The sequence below is a fragment of the Rhodotorula graminis genome (genome assembly GCF_001329695.1).
Source record: "Rhodotorula graminis WP1 unplaced genomic scaffold RHOBAscaffold_15, whole genome shotgun sequence".
NCBI classification, from domain to species: Eukaryota; Fungi; Basidiomycota; class Microbotryomycetes; order Sporidiobolales; family Sporidiobolaceae; genus Rhodotorula; species Rhodotorula graminis.
The window spans coordinates 76089-93501 of record NW_017264942.1 but is presented as its reverse complement, the minus strand read 5'-3'; the positions used below and the strand labels follow the sequence as shown (position 1 = coordinate 93501).

The 17413-nt window shown below is 67.2% G+C and overlaps 5 protein-coding genes across 5 annotated transcripts; 2 read left to right on the top strand and 3 right to left on the bottom strand.

The window, feature by feature from the left end:
• Positions 1-1620: 1620 nt before the first annotated feature.
• On the bottom strand, positions 1621-3905 carry RHOBADRAFT_39362 (uncharacterized protein; the record flags this gene model as incomplete). Its single annotated transcript, XM_018413618.1, has 6 exons — positions 1621-2218; positions 2300-2638; positions 2722-2893; positions 2988-3307; positions 3396-3497; positions 3587-3905. 6 exons carry the CDS (start codon positions 3900-3902, stop codon positions 1914-1916), a joined length of 1554 nt encoding a protein of 517 aa, XP_018268383.1. The 3' UTR covers positions 1621-1913.
• Positions 3906-5232: 1327 nt separating this feature from the next.
• Positions 5233-5515, bottom strand: RHOBADRAFT_5062 (uncharacterized protein; the record flags this gene model as incomplete). The annotated part of the gene is made up of 2 exons (XM_018415411.1): positions 5233-5310; positions 5381-5515. Coding segments are annotated over 2 exons (213 nt in total), but the record flags the coding sequence as incomplete, so codon positions are not given.
• Positions 5516-7157: 1642 nt separating this feature from the next.
• On the top strand, positions 7158-11460 carry RHOBADRAFT_55816 (uncharacterized protein; the record flags this gene model as incomplete). Its single annotated transcript, XM_018418029.1, has 11 exons — positions 7158-7487; positions 7819-7856; positions 7927-7989; positions 8061-8867; positions 8948-9269; positions 9339-9541; positions 9652-9743; positions 9827-9945; positions 10013-10267; positions 10369-11159; positions 11250-11460. The coding sequence occupies 11 exons, from the start codon at positions 7158-7160 to the stop codon at positions 11458-11460; spliced, it is 3231 nt and encodes a 1076-aa protein (XP_018268381.1).
• A 227-nt stretch (positions 11461-11687) lies between these two features.
• RHOBADRAFT_46784 (uncharacterized protein) lies at positions 11688-12992 on the bottom strand (the record flags this gene model as incomplete). The annotated part of the gene is made up of 5 exons (XM_018414854.1): positions 11688-11798; positions 11888-11934; positions 12042-12132; positions 12240-12271; positions 12941-12992. 5 exons carry the CDS (start codon positions 12990-12992, stop codon positions 11688-11690), a joined length of 333 nt encoding a protein of 110 aa, XP_018268380.1.
• A 444-nt stretch (positions 12993-13436) lies between these two features.
• Positions 13437-17364, top strand: RHOBADRAFT_29931 (uncharacterized protein). Its single transcript, XM_018412891.1, has 9 exons — positions 13437-13605; positions 13957-14158; positions 14242-14380; positions 14477-16029; positions 16108-16409; positions 16490-16629; positions 16700-16877; positions 16953-17125; positions 17209-17364. Exons 1-9 carry the CDS (start codon positions 13593-13595, stop codon positions 17284-17286), a joined length of 2778 nt encoding a protein of 925 aa, XP_018268379.1. The 5' UTR covers positions 13437-13592; the 3' UTR covers positions 17287-17364.
• Positions 17365-17413: the final 49 nt, after the last annotated feature.

Sequence of the window (17413 nt, the reverse complement as noted above, 5' to 3'; positions counted from 1 at the left end):
GACGAGGCAGCGCCCAACCCAACGAAAGCGCTTGCACCTCTCACCCTCCAGCCTGGCTGCTCTGAGTCGCTAGACTGGCTCTATTGCATCGTCGCTCGGTGCTACAAGCCCCGCCATGCACACAGAGCCGCCGTGAGCCCCGCCTCAGCTCGCTCGACTCCCACCGCCGAGCGCGACGCGACCAATCCTTCCCCTCTGACTCGCCGGTTCGCCAGCAGGAAAATGGGAGGGATTGCTCACCTTGTCATGAGCCTGCTGGTTCAGAGTCGAGCCGGCCGATTTGGGAGCGAGGCGGTGCAGTTGGGTCGACGGTGTTGAGCGGCGAGGCAGACGAGGGTTGACGGCGGCGAGGGGTCAAGAGGGGCTGGCGAGGGGCCGCAGGAGAGGTCTGGCATCGGTGCAGGTGGAGCAGAGCAAAGCGCAGCCTCGTTCCGCCCGACCTCGCTCGTCTATCCCCACTCCGCCCTCCTCGCTTGCGGTCGCCTCCGACATGTCCGCGGCAAACGCGCAAAATACCTCTCGTCCTCTCGCTCGCTCTCGCTGCGTCTCTTGACTGTGCGCCCACTCGAGCAGGGCAGAACTTGCGGTCGCCTGCTCCGCACCCTCTCTGCCTTCCCTTCCTCGCTCCCTCATTCGACTCTACCGCCGCTCTAGCGCGCTCTGCGGCGTCCTTGATGCTCTTCCGGGCGAAGATGAGCTCAGGAGACTCGACGCTGTCCGCTGTGCCTCGTCGAGCGCGGCTGCGTTAGCTGCAGCACGCCTGCAAGCGTCGGGAAACCCGCGCACGGGCCCTCGTCCTTCCTCGCCGCGCTCCCGTCGCTCGTCACCTCTCGCCAGCTCAAGCGCCGTCGAATCGTCACCGCTCGTTTACTCTCATGACCGACTCTCGACGGACGCCGCTGCGCTCGACGCGCTTCGTCGTCGCCGACGCGGACCTTTCTCGACGCTCCCCAGGAACGAGCGCTGACGCACGACGCACGACGACGTGTCGTCTAGCCTGTTTACGCTCTTTGTCGGCTTCTGCTACTCGTCGCGCACTGTGCTCGCTGCTGCGTGCTCGTCCAGCCGCACGCCAGCGGTACTGCCTCTCTCTTCTCTCAGCGTTGCTGCGGTGCGAGCGCGCGTGTCTCGACACTTACGGATGCCCTGCTCGTCCGGAGCCTCCGAGCGTCGTACTGAGGGACTCGCCGACCCTGTACAGCGCTTGGGCTTGTCTCGCTGCAGAAAGATCTCGTCTCGGTCGACCTTCTCAAGCGCGAGCTCGGCTTCGTTCCGAGAATGCTGCGCCGAAATGTGTCGCCATTCGAGGGCAAGGTAGCCAAAGTCTATGGCTCGACGTGCAGAGTGTGAGACGCACTGGCAGCTCTCGAAAGCGGGCGTCCTTTCCTCGACCGCTCGCGCTCGTTCCCCTCTTCCTCTTCTCGGCGAGCTCGCCGGCGCAAAGATCCAGCCGAGACTGAGGGCCGGTCCTGACAGCAACAGTGAGCCCGAGACGAGGCGACCTGAGCCGCAGAGACGCGAGAGTGGGAGCTTGAGCAGCGCCGTCTCCTCGTCGGAAACATCGAGCGGGACCAAATCGCTCTCGTCCCTCCCTTTCGCCGGCTTTCTCTTGCTCGCGACACGCAGAACGGCACTGACAAGGGTGTCAATCCAAAACACGACGACTAAGCGGGTCTCGAGCGAGGACGAGCCATGCTCCGACCGACGGGGGAGAGGGAGAGGAGGGCGGGTAAAGAGGGTAGAGCTACACAAAAAGAAGGACGTGAAGGGGAGACGAGGACGATCTACGTCGAGAGGGGTCACTAAGTCGAGGTGAGGAGGAAGGAGGCTAGGGGTAAGGGGAACAACTGCTGCAACTGCGAAGGGGCGTAACGAGGAAGAACGACGAGGTGGAACGACGAGACGGGACTGGGTCACGCGTAGATAGCGTGACCAAGACCGCCCGTCAAGCGCACGTTCTTGAACGTCGGCGGCTGAGCGACGTCGGCGAGCGGCGCCGACTTGAGCTGCGGGTCGCCCTTGATGACGGTCGTGCGGGTCGAGCTCTTGGCGCCACCGTGGAGGTCGGCGCTCTTGCCGGCGACGCCGTCGGCGCCCGACTCCTTGAGGTCCTCGATGAGCTTGGAGAAGCGCTTGAGGTGCTCGACCTCGTAGCCGCCCTCGATGACGCCGACGCGGTACTGCGCGAGGACGTTGTTGGCGCCGTTCGAGTGGTCGTCTGTGGGTCGGGTCGGGTTCGAGAGAGTCAGTGCGACGTTCGAGGGGAGGTGGGACGAGAAGAAGGGGAGGAGGGACGCACAGTAGCCACCGTAGAAGGCGTTGGTCGCGTCACGGCCGAGGCGGGTCTTGATGAGCGCACGGCCGCCAGGGTGCTCGTCGATGAAGGTCGAGACGTCGTGGATGTAGCCCGAGATGACCATGAGCTGGCGAGTCTTGCACGCCTCCTGGAACTCGTCCCACGTGAGGACGGGGAGGTGGTTGGACGACTTGGGCCAGCGGATCTCGTCGGCCTCGCGAGCGACGGCCTTGAGCTTCATGGCGTACTGGCCGCGGCGAATCTCGTTGTCGGGGAACGTCTTGAGCTGCGACGCGAGGCCGAGCCAGTGCATGACGATGATGAACCACTTGGTCGGGTCGTCTGCGGGCGCGAGGACGGCAAGGGTCAGGGACGCTCGACAGGAGACGGGCATGACAGAGTTGAGAGGCTGAGGAGGGACGTACACTGGAAGGTCTGGATCGCGTTGCGGAAGTCCTGGGGGAACTCGTGGTGGAAGTTGTGGTAGCCCTCGCCGACGGTGACGAGCGCCGTGATCCAGTGGTCGCGCGGCGAGTGCTTGTCGTCGAACGGCGTCTCACCGAGCCAGTGGGCGAGCGAGTTGACGCAGAAGGTCGACTGTATGAGGAGGAGGCCGCGAGAAAGGGGTCGAGGCGAGTCAGGAACTGCTCGGGGACGACGCAGAAGAGGGGAAGGAGAGACGAGGACGCACGTGGTGGACGAACAGGAGGCGAGCGGCGCCGGCGAAGAAGAAGCCGCCGCGGTAGTCGCCCCAGCCGAGGCCGGCGACGAGGGTCGGGAAGACGAAGCCCATGCCGACGATGAGGTACACGTACCACCGGTGCTGCCACTTGACGACCTCGTTGACCGACAGGTCGCTGACGTCGGCGACACCGGGCGTGCGACGGGGCTTGACGACCATCCAGCCGATGTGCGACCACCAGAAGCCCTTCTGCGCCGAGTACGGGTCGAGGTCGGTGTCGGTGTAGCGGTGGTGCGCACGGTGACCACGGCTCCACCACTTGATCGAGCCTGCGCGACGAAATCGAGGACGTCGTCAGTCGTCGCTCGCGAACGCGGGGAGGGAGGACAGGGGAGAGGAAGAAGGAGCGGGACGCACCCTCGACAGCGCCAGATCCTCCGAGAGCGAGGAAGTACTGGAGCGGCAAAGACGCCGTGTAGCTGCGGTGAGCCCACAGGCGGTGGTACCCGGCCGTGATACCTGGGGCAGGGGGAGGCAATTGGTCAGCACGGGTCGGCGAGGAGAAGGTCGGGACGCGAGAGGAGGAGGTAGAGGAGGATGGGACGCACCGAGGCCAGTGTAGAAGTAGTAGATGACGCTCCACAAAGCCGTCTGCCACTTGATCTGCGTCGTGAACGCGCCGTAGATGGCGAGGGCGGGGACGACGGTGAGGGCGAGGGTCGAGATGACGTTGATGTTCTGCGGGAGCGTCTTGAGCGTGATGGGCGGCAGAGGACGCTCCTTGGCGAGCACCTTGCGGACAAAGTTGTCGTCCTGGTAGGTGCCGTCGTCGACGGCGGTCGTCTCGCCCTCCGAGTCGCTCGCCTCGCGGTCCGAGTCGGACGACTCGACAACGTCGCCCTGCGAGTAGTCCGGGTGGCGCATGCGCAGCGGGGCACGGCCCGGCTTGGCGGTCGTCGTGGCCGTGTCGACGGCGTGAGGGAGGGTTGCGGCGGCGCCGGCGAGGGGAGCGGCCATGGTGGCAACGAGATGGGGGTTGGGGTTGGTGATGAGGTGGGTCGGTAGGGGGTTTGGTGAGAGAGGGGGGTCGCTTCAAGAGGGCAGTTAAGACCTTTGAGTGCGTGTGGAGGGGGAGGGGAGGGAGCAGGAGGAGAGAGGTAGGCGGAGCGAGATGCGAAGACGCCGAGCTGGCCTTCCTCCCCAACGTGTCTTTCCTTTTTCCCTCTCCTCTCTCTCGTGCACCGCTCTTTTGTGCATCTCGAGTTCTACTTGACGTCGTTAGCAATCCAGCGCTCGGTGTCGTCCGAACCAACTTCAGCCTTCTCTCGAGCGTTGGACGCGCTCGGCGTTCGAGCTTATCGGCGACTTCCCCAGCTCTCCCTCCTCTCCTCGCCGACCGTGGTTTCGTCATCGCCGTTCGCGCCTGTTGGCCGCTCCCTCGCCCGCTCGTCGCCGCCGCGTCCCTTGTCGACCCTCCCACATCTCGCCCTTCGGGCCCGGCGCTCGGCCACCTTCGCAGACTCGTGCTCGCGCTCGTCTACGCCACTGTGGCGGCTCGTCCCTGGCTGGCGAGCCCTTACTCGCTTCCCTCGGGCTGCGGCCGACGCGGTGGACCGTGCCAACGTCGCGCTCGAGGCCGGCGGAGCTCATCAGCTTGCGTTCCCCAACGCGTCTCTCGCTCTCTTGCGTTACTACGTCCTGCCCTACGCAAACGCTGTACGCTCCAGGGCGACGTGTGAGACGGTCGCTGTGTGCTTGAACCGCTCGAACGAGGTGAGGGGGCACGCACGTCTGCGCGGCCGCTCGAGCCAGTTCCGCCACCGCCGGTCAAGGCTGCCGTGCGAGCTCTCGACGCGCTCATGCTCGCCCACAAAGTATCAAGACATGCTGCACGCTTCACGTTGTCGGCTTTTGCGCCCTCTCGCACGCGCTCGGACCGCCCCGGACGAGTGCTCTCTCGCGAGCGCTTTCCCGGCAGCGGATCTGCTTCTCGCGACTCTCGCTCGATCTGGCGACGCTCGAGATACGAACTAAAGTGTGCGTGACACAATGCGCGAGCGGCGGCCCGTCCTGCGGGTCCACCTCGGCCGTCCTCCTGCCTCGCCGCTTCTCCGAAATCTACAGGCGAGAGTTCTCTCCCCTCGCCATATCGACTAGATGAACTGCCACGTGACGGCGACCTGTATGCGCCGAGTGAGAAGGGTCAGGCGGGCGGGAGGGAGGAGGAGATATAGAGCGAGCGTCGACGCACCATGCCCTCTTCCTCGGTCGCGATGCTCGTGAAGGCGACGTAGCTCATGTCGATGCTCTCGTTGTTGTAGCACGTCGGGCACTGCGTGATCAACGAGTCAGTGACCCTTGCTGAGAACGCGAGGGAGCGAGAGACGAGAGAATGCGCGCACCGAGTCGGCAACCATGGCGACGACGCTCTTGCCCGTGCTCGGCCGCGTTACCCGGACGTACTTGCCGCAGTGGGCGCCATTGGCGTACGTCTTTGTCGGGAGCGCGACGATGTAGTCGGTGTCTGAGGAGGAGAAAGCGAGGTCAGCGGGCGAGCGAGAGAGAAAGCGAGAGAGCCGGACCCACCCTGGAGGTACCACCCGCAGTTGCCCGCGTTGCCGCCCTGGTACTGCTCGCGAGTCGTCAGTTTCGGCCATACTCGCGCTCGAGAGGCCCATGAGAGAGTCGAGACGCACGTAAAAGGTCGCAAAGCCGCCCTTGTACACAGGCGACGTCGGCTGAGGAGCGCTCGTCGTGGTGGTGGTCGTCGTCGTCGCCTTGGAGGTCGTCGGGGCTGCAGTCGTAGTCGTACTCGTCGACGTCGTCGACTGCGTCGCCGCCAGGCTGCTCGAGAACGCCGGGTTCTTCGGGTTCGGCACGACCTTGGGGTTGGGGATGACGAGGGCCGGCGCGCGCTTGGCGAGTGCTGCAGCCAGCGCATGGACGCCGTCCTCGTTCGAATGACGCGGGAGCGTCGAGTCGTACATGCCGAGGGAGGGAGGGATGGACCGCCAGATCACGAGGTCGACGGTCGGTGCGGCGTCGGCGACGGGCCGGGCGAGGCTCGAGGGAAGGAGGGCGGCGCACAGGCCGACGAGGGCGAGGACGGGGAGCATCTTGTTTGACGGACGGGCGGCGAGAGAGAGAGAGAGAGATAGAGGGTAGGGGGCGACCGGCGCGCGCTTGTCGAGGCGAAAGGACGAGGAAAGGGAGAAAGGCAAAGGTCGGCCAGCCGAGAGGGAGCGAGAGCGAGTGCGGGAAGAAGGAAGCCAAGGAACGTCGAGCGCGACGAGGACGAGGGACTCGCAGCATGCAGCGGAAGCGAGGGGACGCTCGAGGGTCGGTCCCGGAACGAGCAGGTCAAGGTTCGCCAGCATGGCGACGAGGAGCCGGACCAGGCGACGGTGCCTCGTCGCGTCGAGCGCACGCGCCGGACAGCAGTGTCGATCGCCTGCGCGTCCACCGACAGTCCCTCCCTCGAGTGTCCCTGCCCGAGCGAGCCAAAGGCCATGACCGGGCGAGCCTGCCCGTCGAGGATGATGCCGCCGAGCACAGCGTCAGGAGCGCACACACAGCTTCGCGTGCGCTCCTTCCGGCAGGCCGCATGACGACCCGCACAGGCAGGTCGAGCGTGGGAGGAAGTCGCCAATGACCAGAGCGGGGAGGGGGGCTGGCTCGCCTGCCGCTCCGAGCGGAAGCGCGGCAGAGTGCTCGGCATGCGCCCAGCGGCGGGCGTGCTTGGGGTGCTGCGCAAGCCGTCGGCTTGGCCGGGTGGTCGTGGCGTTGGCTGCGTGAGCGAGAGGAGCGAGACGGAGAGAGCTGGGGAGGACGGCGGCCTTCGCACTCGTCAACTCTCGCTGCGGGCGGATCGCGAGTGAACTACAGGCCTCGAGTGCTACTCTGTGCGTCCAACTGCCGGCCAACAAAGCCCTAGCGGGCTGCGTGTCGCGAGGACGGCGAGCGTGCGCTCGAAAATGCTCGACGTCGTCCCGCTCGCGCTACGCGCCAGTGCGCGAGCGCGAGCTACTGTACGAAAGTTCGACAAGCTCGACAGACAGCTAAGCAAGCCCGCGCGAGAGAGGCGGATTCTGGCTCGGTCTCTCGCGCCGCCCGACCCCGGCTCGCTCTTGCCCCGCCCCGTCCGCTCACAGGCGCATAGACTCGTCGCCGACCACGAGCATGGCCAGCTCGGACATCCACATCGACTCGGGCACCGCACCCGGCCAGCACCAACCGCGGCGCGCCTCGTCTGCGGCACACGCCTCGTCGACCTCGCGCACCTCGGTTCCTCCCGGCGGTGGTGGAGGAGGACCGCCGTCGTCGAGCAGCAGCGCTCCCCCGAGCAACAGCACCAACGGCATGGCCGCCCTGCCCCCAGTCGTCGGCCCAGACGGCAAGGTCCTCCAGGGCAACGCCCTCGTCAACGCGTTCAAGGGCGGCATCCGCATCGAGACGGCAAACGGCGGCGAGCGCACCAGCAGGGCCTGCCTCGCGTGCAGGAAACTCAAGGTGCGCACCACCTCTCTCTGCTCTCTCTCTCCCAGGAGCTCGTGCGGCCGCCGTCGAGCGACCTGTCTTTCGGGTGACGCTCAGGCGAGCAAGTGGGGGCCGATCGAAGCCAGGGCGAGGCCGGTCCACGAGTGCGCGAGCGAGCGCTCCCTGCGCGCTAGTCTCGCGCCTCGGTGCGACGTCGGCCAAGGCGGCGCAGCTCGTGGCAGGGACCGCGAGCGCTGCCTCGAGCGGCCGGGCGCGAGGGGCGAGGTGCAGCCTTGCGGCACGGCCGAGCCATCCTCAAGCCACGTCCTACGCACGTCCACTGACAGTCCCCTTGCTCCTGCAGACTCGCTGTGACGGCGCCGAGGACCCGCCCTGCAAGCGGTGCGTCCTCGCCGTCCTCCCTCGCTCGTCGACCGACATCAGCTGACCGTCCTCTTGCCCCTCCTCTCAGCTGTCGCGCAGGCGGTCACGAGTGCGTCTTTGTCGAGAGCAAGCGCGGCAAGCGGCCCCCGAGGTGCGTCTCTCGACCTCGTCCCTCGGTTTCGTGCGGAGCGCGCACGCTCACCTACTCCCTCGCGCACGCAGGACCAAGGTCAGCGAGACGACGCTGCAGGACAAGTTCCGCGAGGTTGAGCGCACGCTCTCGGTCGTGCTCGACTCGATCGGCTCGGGCGAGAAGCCCGACGCGAACGCGCTCTCGCAGCTGCAGGCGTCCATCGCCGAGGGGCTCGAGGGCACGCCCGAGGCGGTGGCCCACGACCGCCGCCGCCGGTACTCGACCGCCGACATGAGCTCGTCCCGGTACTCGGTGCCACCGCCCGACATCGGCGCCGGCGACAACCGCAGCCCGTCGCCGTCGTCCGACGTTCCCGACCTCGTCGGCAGCGGCGTCGACGGTCCCGCCGTCAAGCGCACCCGCTACGACACCGAGGGCTACAGCCAGTACCCACAGCTCAACCAGTCGCCGATCATGGGCGGCAACCTCGCCGTCTCGCCGCACTCGACCTCGACCAACCCGCCTGGCAGCGTCCAGCTGCCGCAGCTCGCCCTGCCCACGGTCGGCCCTCCTCGCGCGAGCGCGAGCCCGGTCAGCAACGTCGCGTCGCACCTGCACCCGTCGCCGTCGAACCCGTCGCCGTCGAGCCAGCCAGGGCAGCAGCCGGCGCCGTCGCTCGCCATGCTCGCCGACGCCTCGCTCGCCGCCCAGATCGACGGGCGCTCGAAGCTCACCGGCCTCGACGCGAGCTTCAACCTGAGCACCGTCACGGACGCTCTGCAGCGCAACAACGACCGCCTCGGCGGGTCCAACGGCGAGGAGGACGTGAGCAGGACGCCGGCCGTCCTCAGCAAGGGCATCGTCACGCCTGAGCTCGCCGTCGAGCTCTTCACCGTGTGCGTCTCACCTCTCTCTCTTCCTTTCTGAAGCGAGTCCCGTGCGGCGGCCGAAACTGACTTTGCTCTCGCGCGCCCAGGTTCTTCGACTACGCCTACATCCACCTTCCCCTCCTCGACCCGGCCAAGCACACGGCGCCCTGGGTCTGCGCCACCTCGCCCTTCCTCTTCACGGTCATCCTCGCCGTCGCGTCGCGGTTCCACCAGGACCCGACCCTGCACAACAAGATCTACGACGAGGCGCACGCCTGCTTCGTCGAATGCGTCAGCGACGGCGAGCGGTCGATCGAGAGCGTCCAGGCGTGCTGCATCCTCACGGTGTGGACGTATCCGCCGACGGGCGAGAGTGCGGCGGCGGGCAGGGAGGAGCGGCCCAAGCGGGCGTGGCTGTACGGCGGAGCGGTGCGTCCCTCTTTTCGCCTCCCGCCTCGACCGACTCTGCCCACACGACCTGACGTTCCCTCGCCGCAGGCCGTGCGCATGGGCCTCGAGCTCAACCTGTTCCGCCCTGCGCCGTTCGTCGACGCGCACCTGTCGAAACCGGGCAACCTCGGCAAGGCCAACCCGTGGATCTCGCTGCCGCGCGAGGGACCCGAGGCCGTCAGCGAGCAGGAGGTGTGGGACGCCCTCAACCGGGAGCGCACGTGGCTCATGCTCTTCGTCATCGACCACAAGTGCGTCCGCCTCTCTCTCTCTCCTCGACTCGGTTCGGGTCAGCTCGCACGGTCGAGCCGCCTCTGGTTCGTCGTCCGTGAGCTGACTCTGTCTCTTTCGCCTCGTGCAGCATGTCCGCCGTCATGGGTCGCCCGTACCAGATCCAGGAGGCCAAGCCGTACCTGCTCCCGCTGCACCCGCAGTGCCTCCCCTTCGACCTCGGTCCGTCCTCTCCTCTCTCCCCTCCCTTCCTCGTCGGCAACCCTCCAAACGACTTCCTGACGCACCCGTCCCACCCTTCTCAGGCGTCATCGCCCATGTCGAGCTGCAGACGATCATCGGCCAGGTCATGGACACGTTCCGCGACCGCCTGTACGGCCTCAGCTGCGCGAGCGACGACATGCCGAGCCAGGTCGTCATGAAGGTGCGCCCCTGTTCTCTTTCCAGTCCTCTCTCGGTCGGCGTCTCTGACCCTGCTCCCCAACCTGCAGCTGTTCAACTCGCGCATGGACGAGTGGAAGGCGCGGTGGTGCCCTGTCCCGGGCGAGCCGATCGCCAACAACCTGCAGCTGTACCACCACGCGAGCAAGCTCTTCCTCAACACGATCCCGCTCCACACCATGCTCCGCAACGGCGACGCGTGCGACGACCCGGACTCGGTCTCGTCGACCATCTCGTCGGCCAAGAGCCTCCTGTCGCTCGGACACGCCTACGCCGAGCTCGGTGTCCTGCGGCATTGTCCCGACGTGCGTCCTCGGCCTCCCTCTCGTCCTCCCACCCCTCGCGAGCACGCACTGACCCTCTCCTCCTCGTCCTTCAACCCTCTCTCCGACTCGCTCCCTCACAGGTCAACTTCCTGTTCATGCTCTACTCGACCGTCTTCCTCGTCAAGGTCCGCGTCTCGAACTCGCGCTTCGCCCAACTCGTCGACCCGAACGAGCTCGAGGCGCAGCTCCTCCAGCTCATGAAGGACTGCCAGGAGGCGGCCCAGGGCGACCACCGCCACGCCGCCATGACGTGCTACGTCATCGTCCGTGCTCTCGGTGCGAGCTGGAAGGCGCTCGAGACGGGCGCCGGCGCCGCACGCAGTCGCGGGACGAGCATCCGGGGCGACGAGGAGGACGCCGGCGTCGCGACGGCGGCAGCGTCTGGCGCGGCCGGGTTCGGCAGCACCGCGTTCGACCCGACGCTTTCCGCCTCGACGTCGAGCGCGGGCGTGTCGTCGAGCTCGACCGCGCCGAGCGGCGGCGTCGGCAACGGCAACCACCACCTCCCGCACGTGTCGCTCGCCGGCGCGATGCCGCCCTCGCCTGCCCCGCTCTACACGCACCCGTTCACCGGCATCTCGACGCCGGGCGGCACCAACCCGTTCAGCAACCCGTTCGCGGCGTCGAGCGCCGCAGCGACGCCCGTCCCCGCGTACGCCGGCGCCGCGACCGAGCGCCGCCCGGGCACGCTCAGCGGCGCGCAGACGCCGAGCGCGTTCATCGGGAGCGGCATGTTTGACGGCGCGCCGCTGCCGGCGCAGCAACTGCCGACCGACAGCGCGGTCGACGGCGTCGACAACTTCCTCAACGACACGCACTTTTTCGGGTCGGTCCTGATCGGCCGAGGCGCGAGCGGCTTCTTCGACTGGCCGTACGTCCCTCTCTCTCCTCTCTCTCTCTCTCTCTCGCGTCACGAGCTTGCAACGGCCGTCCTGACCGTCCCTCGCTCTCCCGCCCGCAGAGAGGTCGCCTCGTCGCTCGACCCGTTCGCGTCCACGACGTCCGATCTGTCGGACCCTTTCGGCTTTGGCTCGTTCTCGTACCACCCTGGCGGCGGCAACACGGCGGCGCCGACGCCGAGCATCTCGAGCGCGGCGCAGGGAGACCCGCTCGCGGCGGCGGGAGGCGGCGGCGGCGGCGAGGGCGACGGCGACGGCAAGAAGGCGGCGTGAGCAGGGGCGGCGGGAGGAGGGAGCGCTTGACTATCTGTGCGTGCTGCGGCGCTATTTGCCCTTCTGTACTTGTGAGCTTTGCAACCTCGAGCAGCGAATTTATCTTCTCTCGAGCGCCGCTCTCGCCTCCCTCTCTCGATCGAGGTCTCTCGCGAGCTGCAAAGATACAAGACGGTCCGCTCGTTGTGCACTCTCCTCATCTACGTCCCCCACCGAGTCGCTCGGGCTCAGGGCAGGGTCGCCTCGGCCTTGGCGTCCTGGTCCTCGCCCTCGTCGAGCAGCACGAGCGCGACGCCGGCGTCCTTGGGCATCATGAGCAGCTCGCCCTCGAAAGTGACCTGTTGCCGGGCGAGGGTACAAGAGCATCGTTAGGAGGCGAGAAGGAGGTTCGGAACTGGACGAGTTGAGGAGGACGAGCGGGGCGCACCTTCTTCTGCCGCTTGGCTGACCGCAGCGTACCGTTCAGCGCCTCGACTGTATCGTGTACGAGAGGTAGTCAGCTCGGTGACCACCTGCGTGACCTTGGAGAGCCGACGCCCTGCAGAAGCCGGACGAAGGAGACGAGGAGGACGAGGACGCACGAGTGTGCTGCGTGTGCTCGAAGATCTCGCCATACGGCGCCTCGATCTTGCCGCTCGCCGGGTTGCGCTTGCCGTGCGTCTTGATGGCGACCTGCGAGGGAGGGGGACGCGAGCGCGGCGGGAGCGGGCACAGGTGGGGGAGAGGGAGAACGAGGTCAGCTGTGGATGATGCGAGAGGGTCGGGAGCTGTGTGCGCACAATGAGGACTCCGAGATCGTAAGCGCCTTGCACTGCGAGAGTTGAGGCGAGCGCGACGGGCGGCGAAAGGTGCGGGGCGCGATGAGGAGGTGGGGAGGGAGCGCGCGCGAGGGAGGGGACCAAGCTGTCAGTGCGACTCGGCGGACTCGTACACAAGGCTCAGGGCTCACTCGCGTGCCGGTTAGAGGTGGTGGAGCGGTACGAGGACGAGTTGAGCTGGCTCGAGCGGTCTCGCTCGTGGCCGATCGCGATTCCCTCTCAAGACTCTCTCGTTCGAAAGCGCAAATCGCTCAGAGCGATGCAGCGGTCTATACGAGCCGACCTGTGCGGGAAGCGGACGTAAAGAGCGGCTAGAGCGGCGAGTCTTCCTCGTCACAGTGCGTCTCAAGCTGCGCCTCGCGACAGCGCTTGTCGCGAGCGAGCCACAGTCGGCCCGCGCTGCGAGCTACGCGAGGCCGACGACGAGAACTTGGGCGACAAGCGCAAGCCACGCAGAGCGACGCCGCCGCAGGTTTGGCGCGACAGCCCTCGCCGAGAGGATCCTGCGCTCGACTCGGCGACGTCGTGCAGCTGGCGTCGGCAGTGTCAGGGCAGAACGCATGCCGAGGTAGGCGTGTGCGCCTCGAGATTGTGCCAGAGCCGAAAGAGAAGCGAGAAGAGGCAGCCAGAGCGGAAGCCGCCAAGCTCGCAACGGCCGGCACCGGTCCACCCGCTCGCCAAGCTGCGCGAGAGACTGGGAGCGCGAGGTCGCATGGCGGCAAAGAGTGGAGAGCAGGCCAGACTCGAGGTCGAGCTGCGCGATGACGGCTGAGCGAGTCGACGAGGGACGACTCGGAGGAAGCAGGGCGAGCAGGATGCGGGCCGGCCGCTGTGCAGGCGCAGGTGGGTGCGCAGCGCAGAGACGGCAAGGGACAGGCCCGCGAGCCCAAGATTAGCTCAGTCTCGCTGAGGGGCGGCGTGTGGTCGAGGGACAAGGCGAGAGAAGGAGAGAGGGACGAGGTTGACCTCGACACGACCGCGCCGCTGCTCGCCAGGACTGCAGCACTCGGCCCAGAGCTCTCCCTAGCCTCGCACCCGACCCGCCAGCCGCTCGGCCACCTCATCCGCCTGCGCCGCAGCCGTCGCCGCCGCCTCATCTCCCCCTCCTCGTCTCGCACTTCGTCCACCGCACAGACTGCCACGATGGACGCGTCCTTGTACGACGAGTTCGGCAACTACATCGGCCCGGACGACGACCTGTCGGACCAGAGCGACGACGACCAGGACCAGCACAACCTCGAGCCGTCGCCCCCGCCGGCTCCGCTCCGCGCCTACGACGACGACGATGAAGAGCACGCAGCTGCGCTCGATGGCATGCAGGTCGACGGTGCGTCCCACGCCTCTCTCTCTTTCCTGCCGCCGGCGAGCGAGGCGAGGGCGGCAGCAGCCGGGTCTGGGGCGTGCAAGCGGGCGGGGGAGCTGAGCCACACGAGCGCTCGTGCGGCAGCGGCGTCGAGATGGCACTCCCGACGAGGAGATCCTGTTGCGGCGAGCGGTGCAGCCGGGACGCGGCGGTGGTGGTCGCGCTCGCCTCACCTCCTCGAGGCAGCGTATCTCGGTCGACCTGGCCGGCCTCGGCGGCAGGCTCCCCATCGGCAGCTTCCTGCGGCCCCTCAGTCATCATGTCGTGACCCGAGCGAGCGGCTACTGACGCGGCCTCTGGTTTCCCGTCTCGCAGACGTGCCGAGCTCGAACGCGATCGTGCTCCACGACGACAAGACGTACTACCCGAGCGCGTCGGCCGTCTACGGCGCCGACGTCGAGACGATGGTCCAGGAGGAGGACGCGCAGCCGCTCTCGGTGCCCATCATCGAGCCCGTTCGGACGCGCAAGTTTCGCCTCGGAGCGGCGACGGGGCCAGAGCGGCGGTGGGACGACCAGTGCGTCTCGCTACCTTTCTTCTCCTCGCCTCGGCAGCGGCGCAGAAGAACAGAGGAGCTGACCCAGGCTTCGTGCCCCGCAGGTTCCTGATGGGCCTCGCGTCGAACCCGGACTCGGTGCGCAACATCGCCATCGTCGGCCACCTCCACCACGGCAAGACGTCGCTCGTCGACATGCTCGTTCACGAGACGCACAAGGTCGACGTCGACCCTCAGCAGCCGGTGAGCCTCTCCTCTCTCTCCTTTGGCCTGTGGCCCGGCGCCAGTCGTCGAGCCAGGAGCTGACCTCGGTCGCCCGCCCGTCCTCTTTCCGCGCAGCTCCGCTACACCGACACGCACGTCCTGTCGCAGGCGCGCAAGGTCTCGATCAAGTCGACGCCCATGTCGCTCGTCCTGCAGAACACCAAGGGCAAGTCGTACCTCGTCAACATGATCGACACCCCCGGCCACTCGAACTTTGTCGACGAGATCGCTGCGGGCGTGCGCGTTGCCGACGGCGCCGTCGTCGTCGTCGACGCCGTCGAGGGCGTCCTCCTGACGGCGACCCAGACGATCCAGCACCTCGTCAAGAACCGCGTCCCGATCACGCTCGTCGTCAACAAGGTCGACCGCCTCATCCTCGAGCTGCGCCTCCCGCCGGGCGACGCCTACTTCAAGCTGCGCCAGACGATCGAGGAGGTCAACACGGTCATCTCGGAGCTCGACCCGGACCCGGCCCTGCGCGTGTCGCCCGAGCGCGGCAACGTCGCGTTCGCGTCGGCCCAGATGGGCTGGTGCTTCACGCTCAAGTCGTTCGCAAAGATGTACGCCGACACGTACGGCCCGATCGAGCTCGACCAGTTCGCCGCGCGCTTGTGGGGCAACATCTACTACCACCCGGACACTCGCAAGTTCTCGAGGGTCGCCGCGCCCGGCGCCAAGCGCGGCTTCGAGCACTTTGTCCTCGAGCCCCTGTACAAGCTCTACTCGCAGGTCCTCGGCGAGGACTCGGACAAGCTGCGGCACACGCTCGAGCAGCTCGGCATCCACCTCAAGCCGGCCGCGTTCAAGATGGACGCCCGCCCGCTCCTGCGCCTCGTCCTGCACCACTTCTTTGGCCCGGCGAGCGGCCTCGTCGACATGGTCGTGCAGCACGTCCCGAACCCGCGCGACGCGGCGCGCGCCAAGGTCGAGTCGACCTACACGGGCGAGCTCGACTCGCCGCTCGGCAAGGCGCTCCTCGCGTGCGACCCGGCGGGCCCGCTCGCGATCCAGGTCGTCAAGCTGTACCCGTCGCCGGACGCGACCGAGTTCCGCGCGTTCGGGCGCGTCCTGAGCGGCACGGCGCAGGTCGGCATGGACGTCAAGGTGCTCGGCGAGGGCTACTCGCCCGAGGACGACGAGGACATGGTGCACCAGCAGATCGGCGCCGTCGTCATCGGCGAGGCGCGGTACGACATCGAGACGGACGCCATGCCGGCGGGCAACTTTGTCCACCTGTCGGGCGTCGACTCGAGCATCACCAAGACGGCGACCCTGATCGCGGCCGACTACGACGCGTCCGAGCTGCGCATCTTCCGGCCCTTGGCGCACTTTACCCAGTCGGTCCTCAAGGTCTCGGTCGAGCCGCTCATGCCGTCCGAGCTGCCCAAGATGCTCGACGGCCTGCGCAAGGTCAACAAGACGTACCCGCTCGTCGAGACGCGCGTCGAGGAGTCGGGCGAGCACGTCCTCGTCGGCACGGGCGAGCTGTACCTCGACTGTGCCCTGCACGACCTGCGCAAGATGTTTGCCGAGATCGAGATCAAGGTGTCGGACCCGGTCGTGCGCTTCTGCGAGACGGTCGTCGAGACGAGCGCGCTCAAGTGCTACGCCGACACGCCCAACAAGAAGTGCGTCCTCGTGTCTCTCTCCCTCGCCCCCGTTGCTCGTGGACGGCCTCACTGACTCTCCTCGTCCTCGTCGCGCAGGAACAAGATCACGATGATCGCCGAGCCGCTCGAGCGCGGTATCGCCGAGGACATCGAGACGGGCAAGGTGTCGATCCGGCTGCCGCCGAAGCAGCTCGGCCAGCACTTCCAGCAGAAGTACGGCTGGGACTTGCTCGCGTCGCGGTCGATCTGGGCGTTCGGGCCCGACGAGCAAGGGCCGAACCTGCTCGTCGACGACACGCTCCCGAGCGACGTCGACAAGAAGCTGTTGTACTCGGTCAAGGAGAGCATCAAGCAGGGCTTCCAGTGGGGCTGCCGCGAGGGCCCGCTGTGCGACGAGCGTGCGTCCCCCCCTCTCTTTCTCTCTCTCTCGCCCTCTCTCTCTCTCTCCTCGTCCCTGACTCTACTTCCTCTCGTGCAGCGATACGCAACGTCAAGTTCCGCCTTCTCGGCGCCGACTTGGCGCAAGAGCCGATCTACCGTGGCGGTGGGCAGGTCATCCCGACCGCGCGGCGAGTGTGCTACTCGAGCTTCCTTATGGCGACGCCTCGACTGCAGGAGGTGCGTCCTCCACCTCTCTCTCACTCTCCATCTCCCTCTCGAGCGTGACCTGACGTGCCACGCCCTGCAGCCCGTCTACTTTGTCGAGATTCAGACGCCGCAAGACTGCATCCCGGCCATCTACGAGATCCTCGCCCGTCGTCGCGGTCACGTCACCAAGGACATCCCCAAGCCTGGTTCGCCGCTGTACACCGTCCAGGCCTACATTCCTGTCGTCGACGCCAACGGTTTCGAGACCGACTTGAGGAGTGCGTCCTCCTTTTCCTCGCCCTCCCCTCCTCGACCAGTGACTCACCTCGCCTCTCTTCCTCCTACACCCACAGCGCACACGCTCGGCCAAGCCTTCTGCCTCCAGACGTTCGACCACTGGTCCATCTGCCCGGGCGACCCGCTCGACAAGACGATCCAGCTGCGCCCGCTCGAGCCCGCACCGGCACAGGCGCTCGCACGCGACTTTGTCCTCAAGACGAGGCGGCGCAAGGGCCTGAACGACCAGGTGCGCCCTCTCTTTCTCTCTCTCTCTCGTGCGTCGTCGTGGCTCACCTCGTCGTCGTCCTTCCCTCGCGCTCCTCGTCGCAGATCAACGTGGCCAAGTTCCTCGAGAGCGACATGGTCGCTGCGCTTGCCGCGAGCGACTCGATGGACCTGCTCGGCTGAGGGGCGCCGGCCAGGGAGGGAGGGCTGTAGCCGTGAAAGACATGCCGTCGAGGCTGCCATTGTACGATTCTCGAGCCTCTCTCTCGCGTCGTCCTCGCGCCCTCTCTCGTCGAGCGAAAGAGAGAGG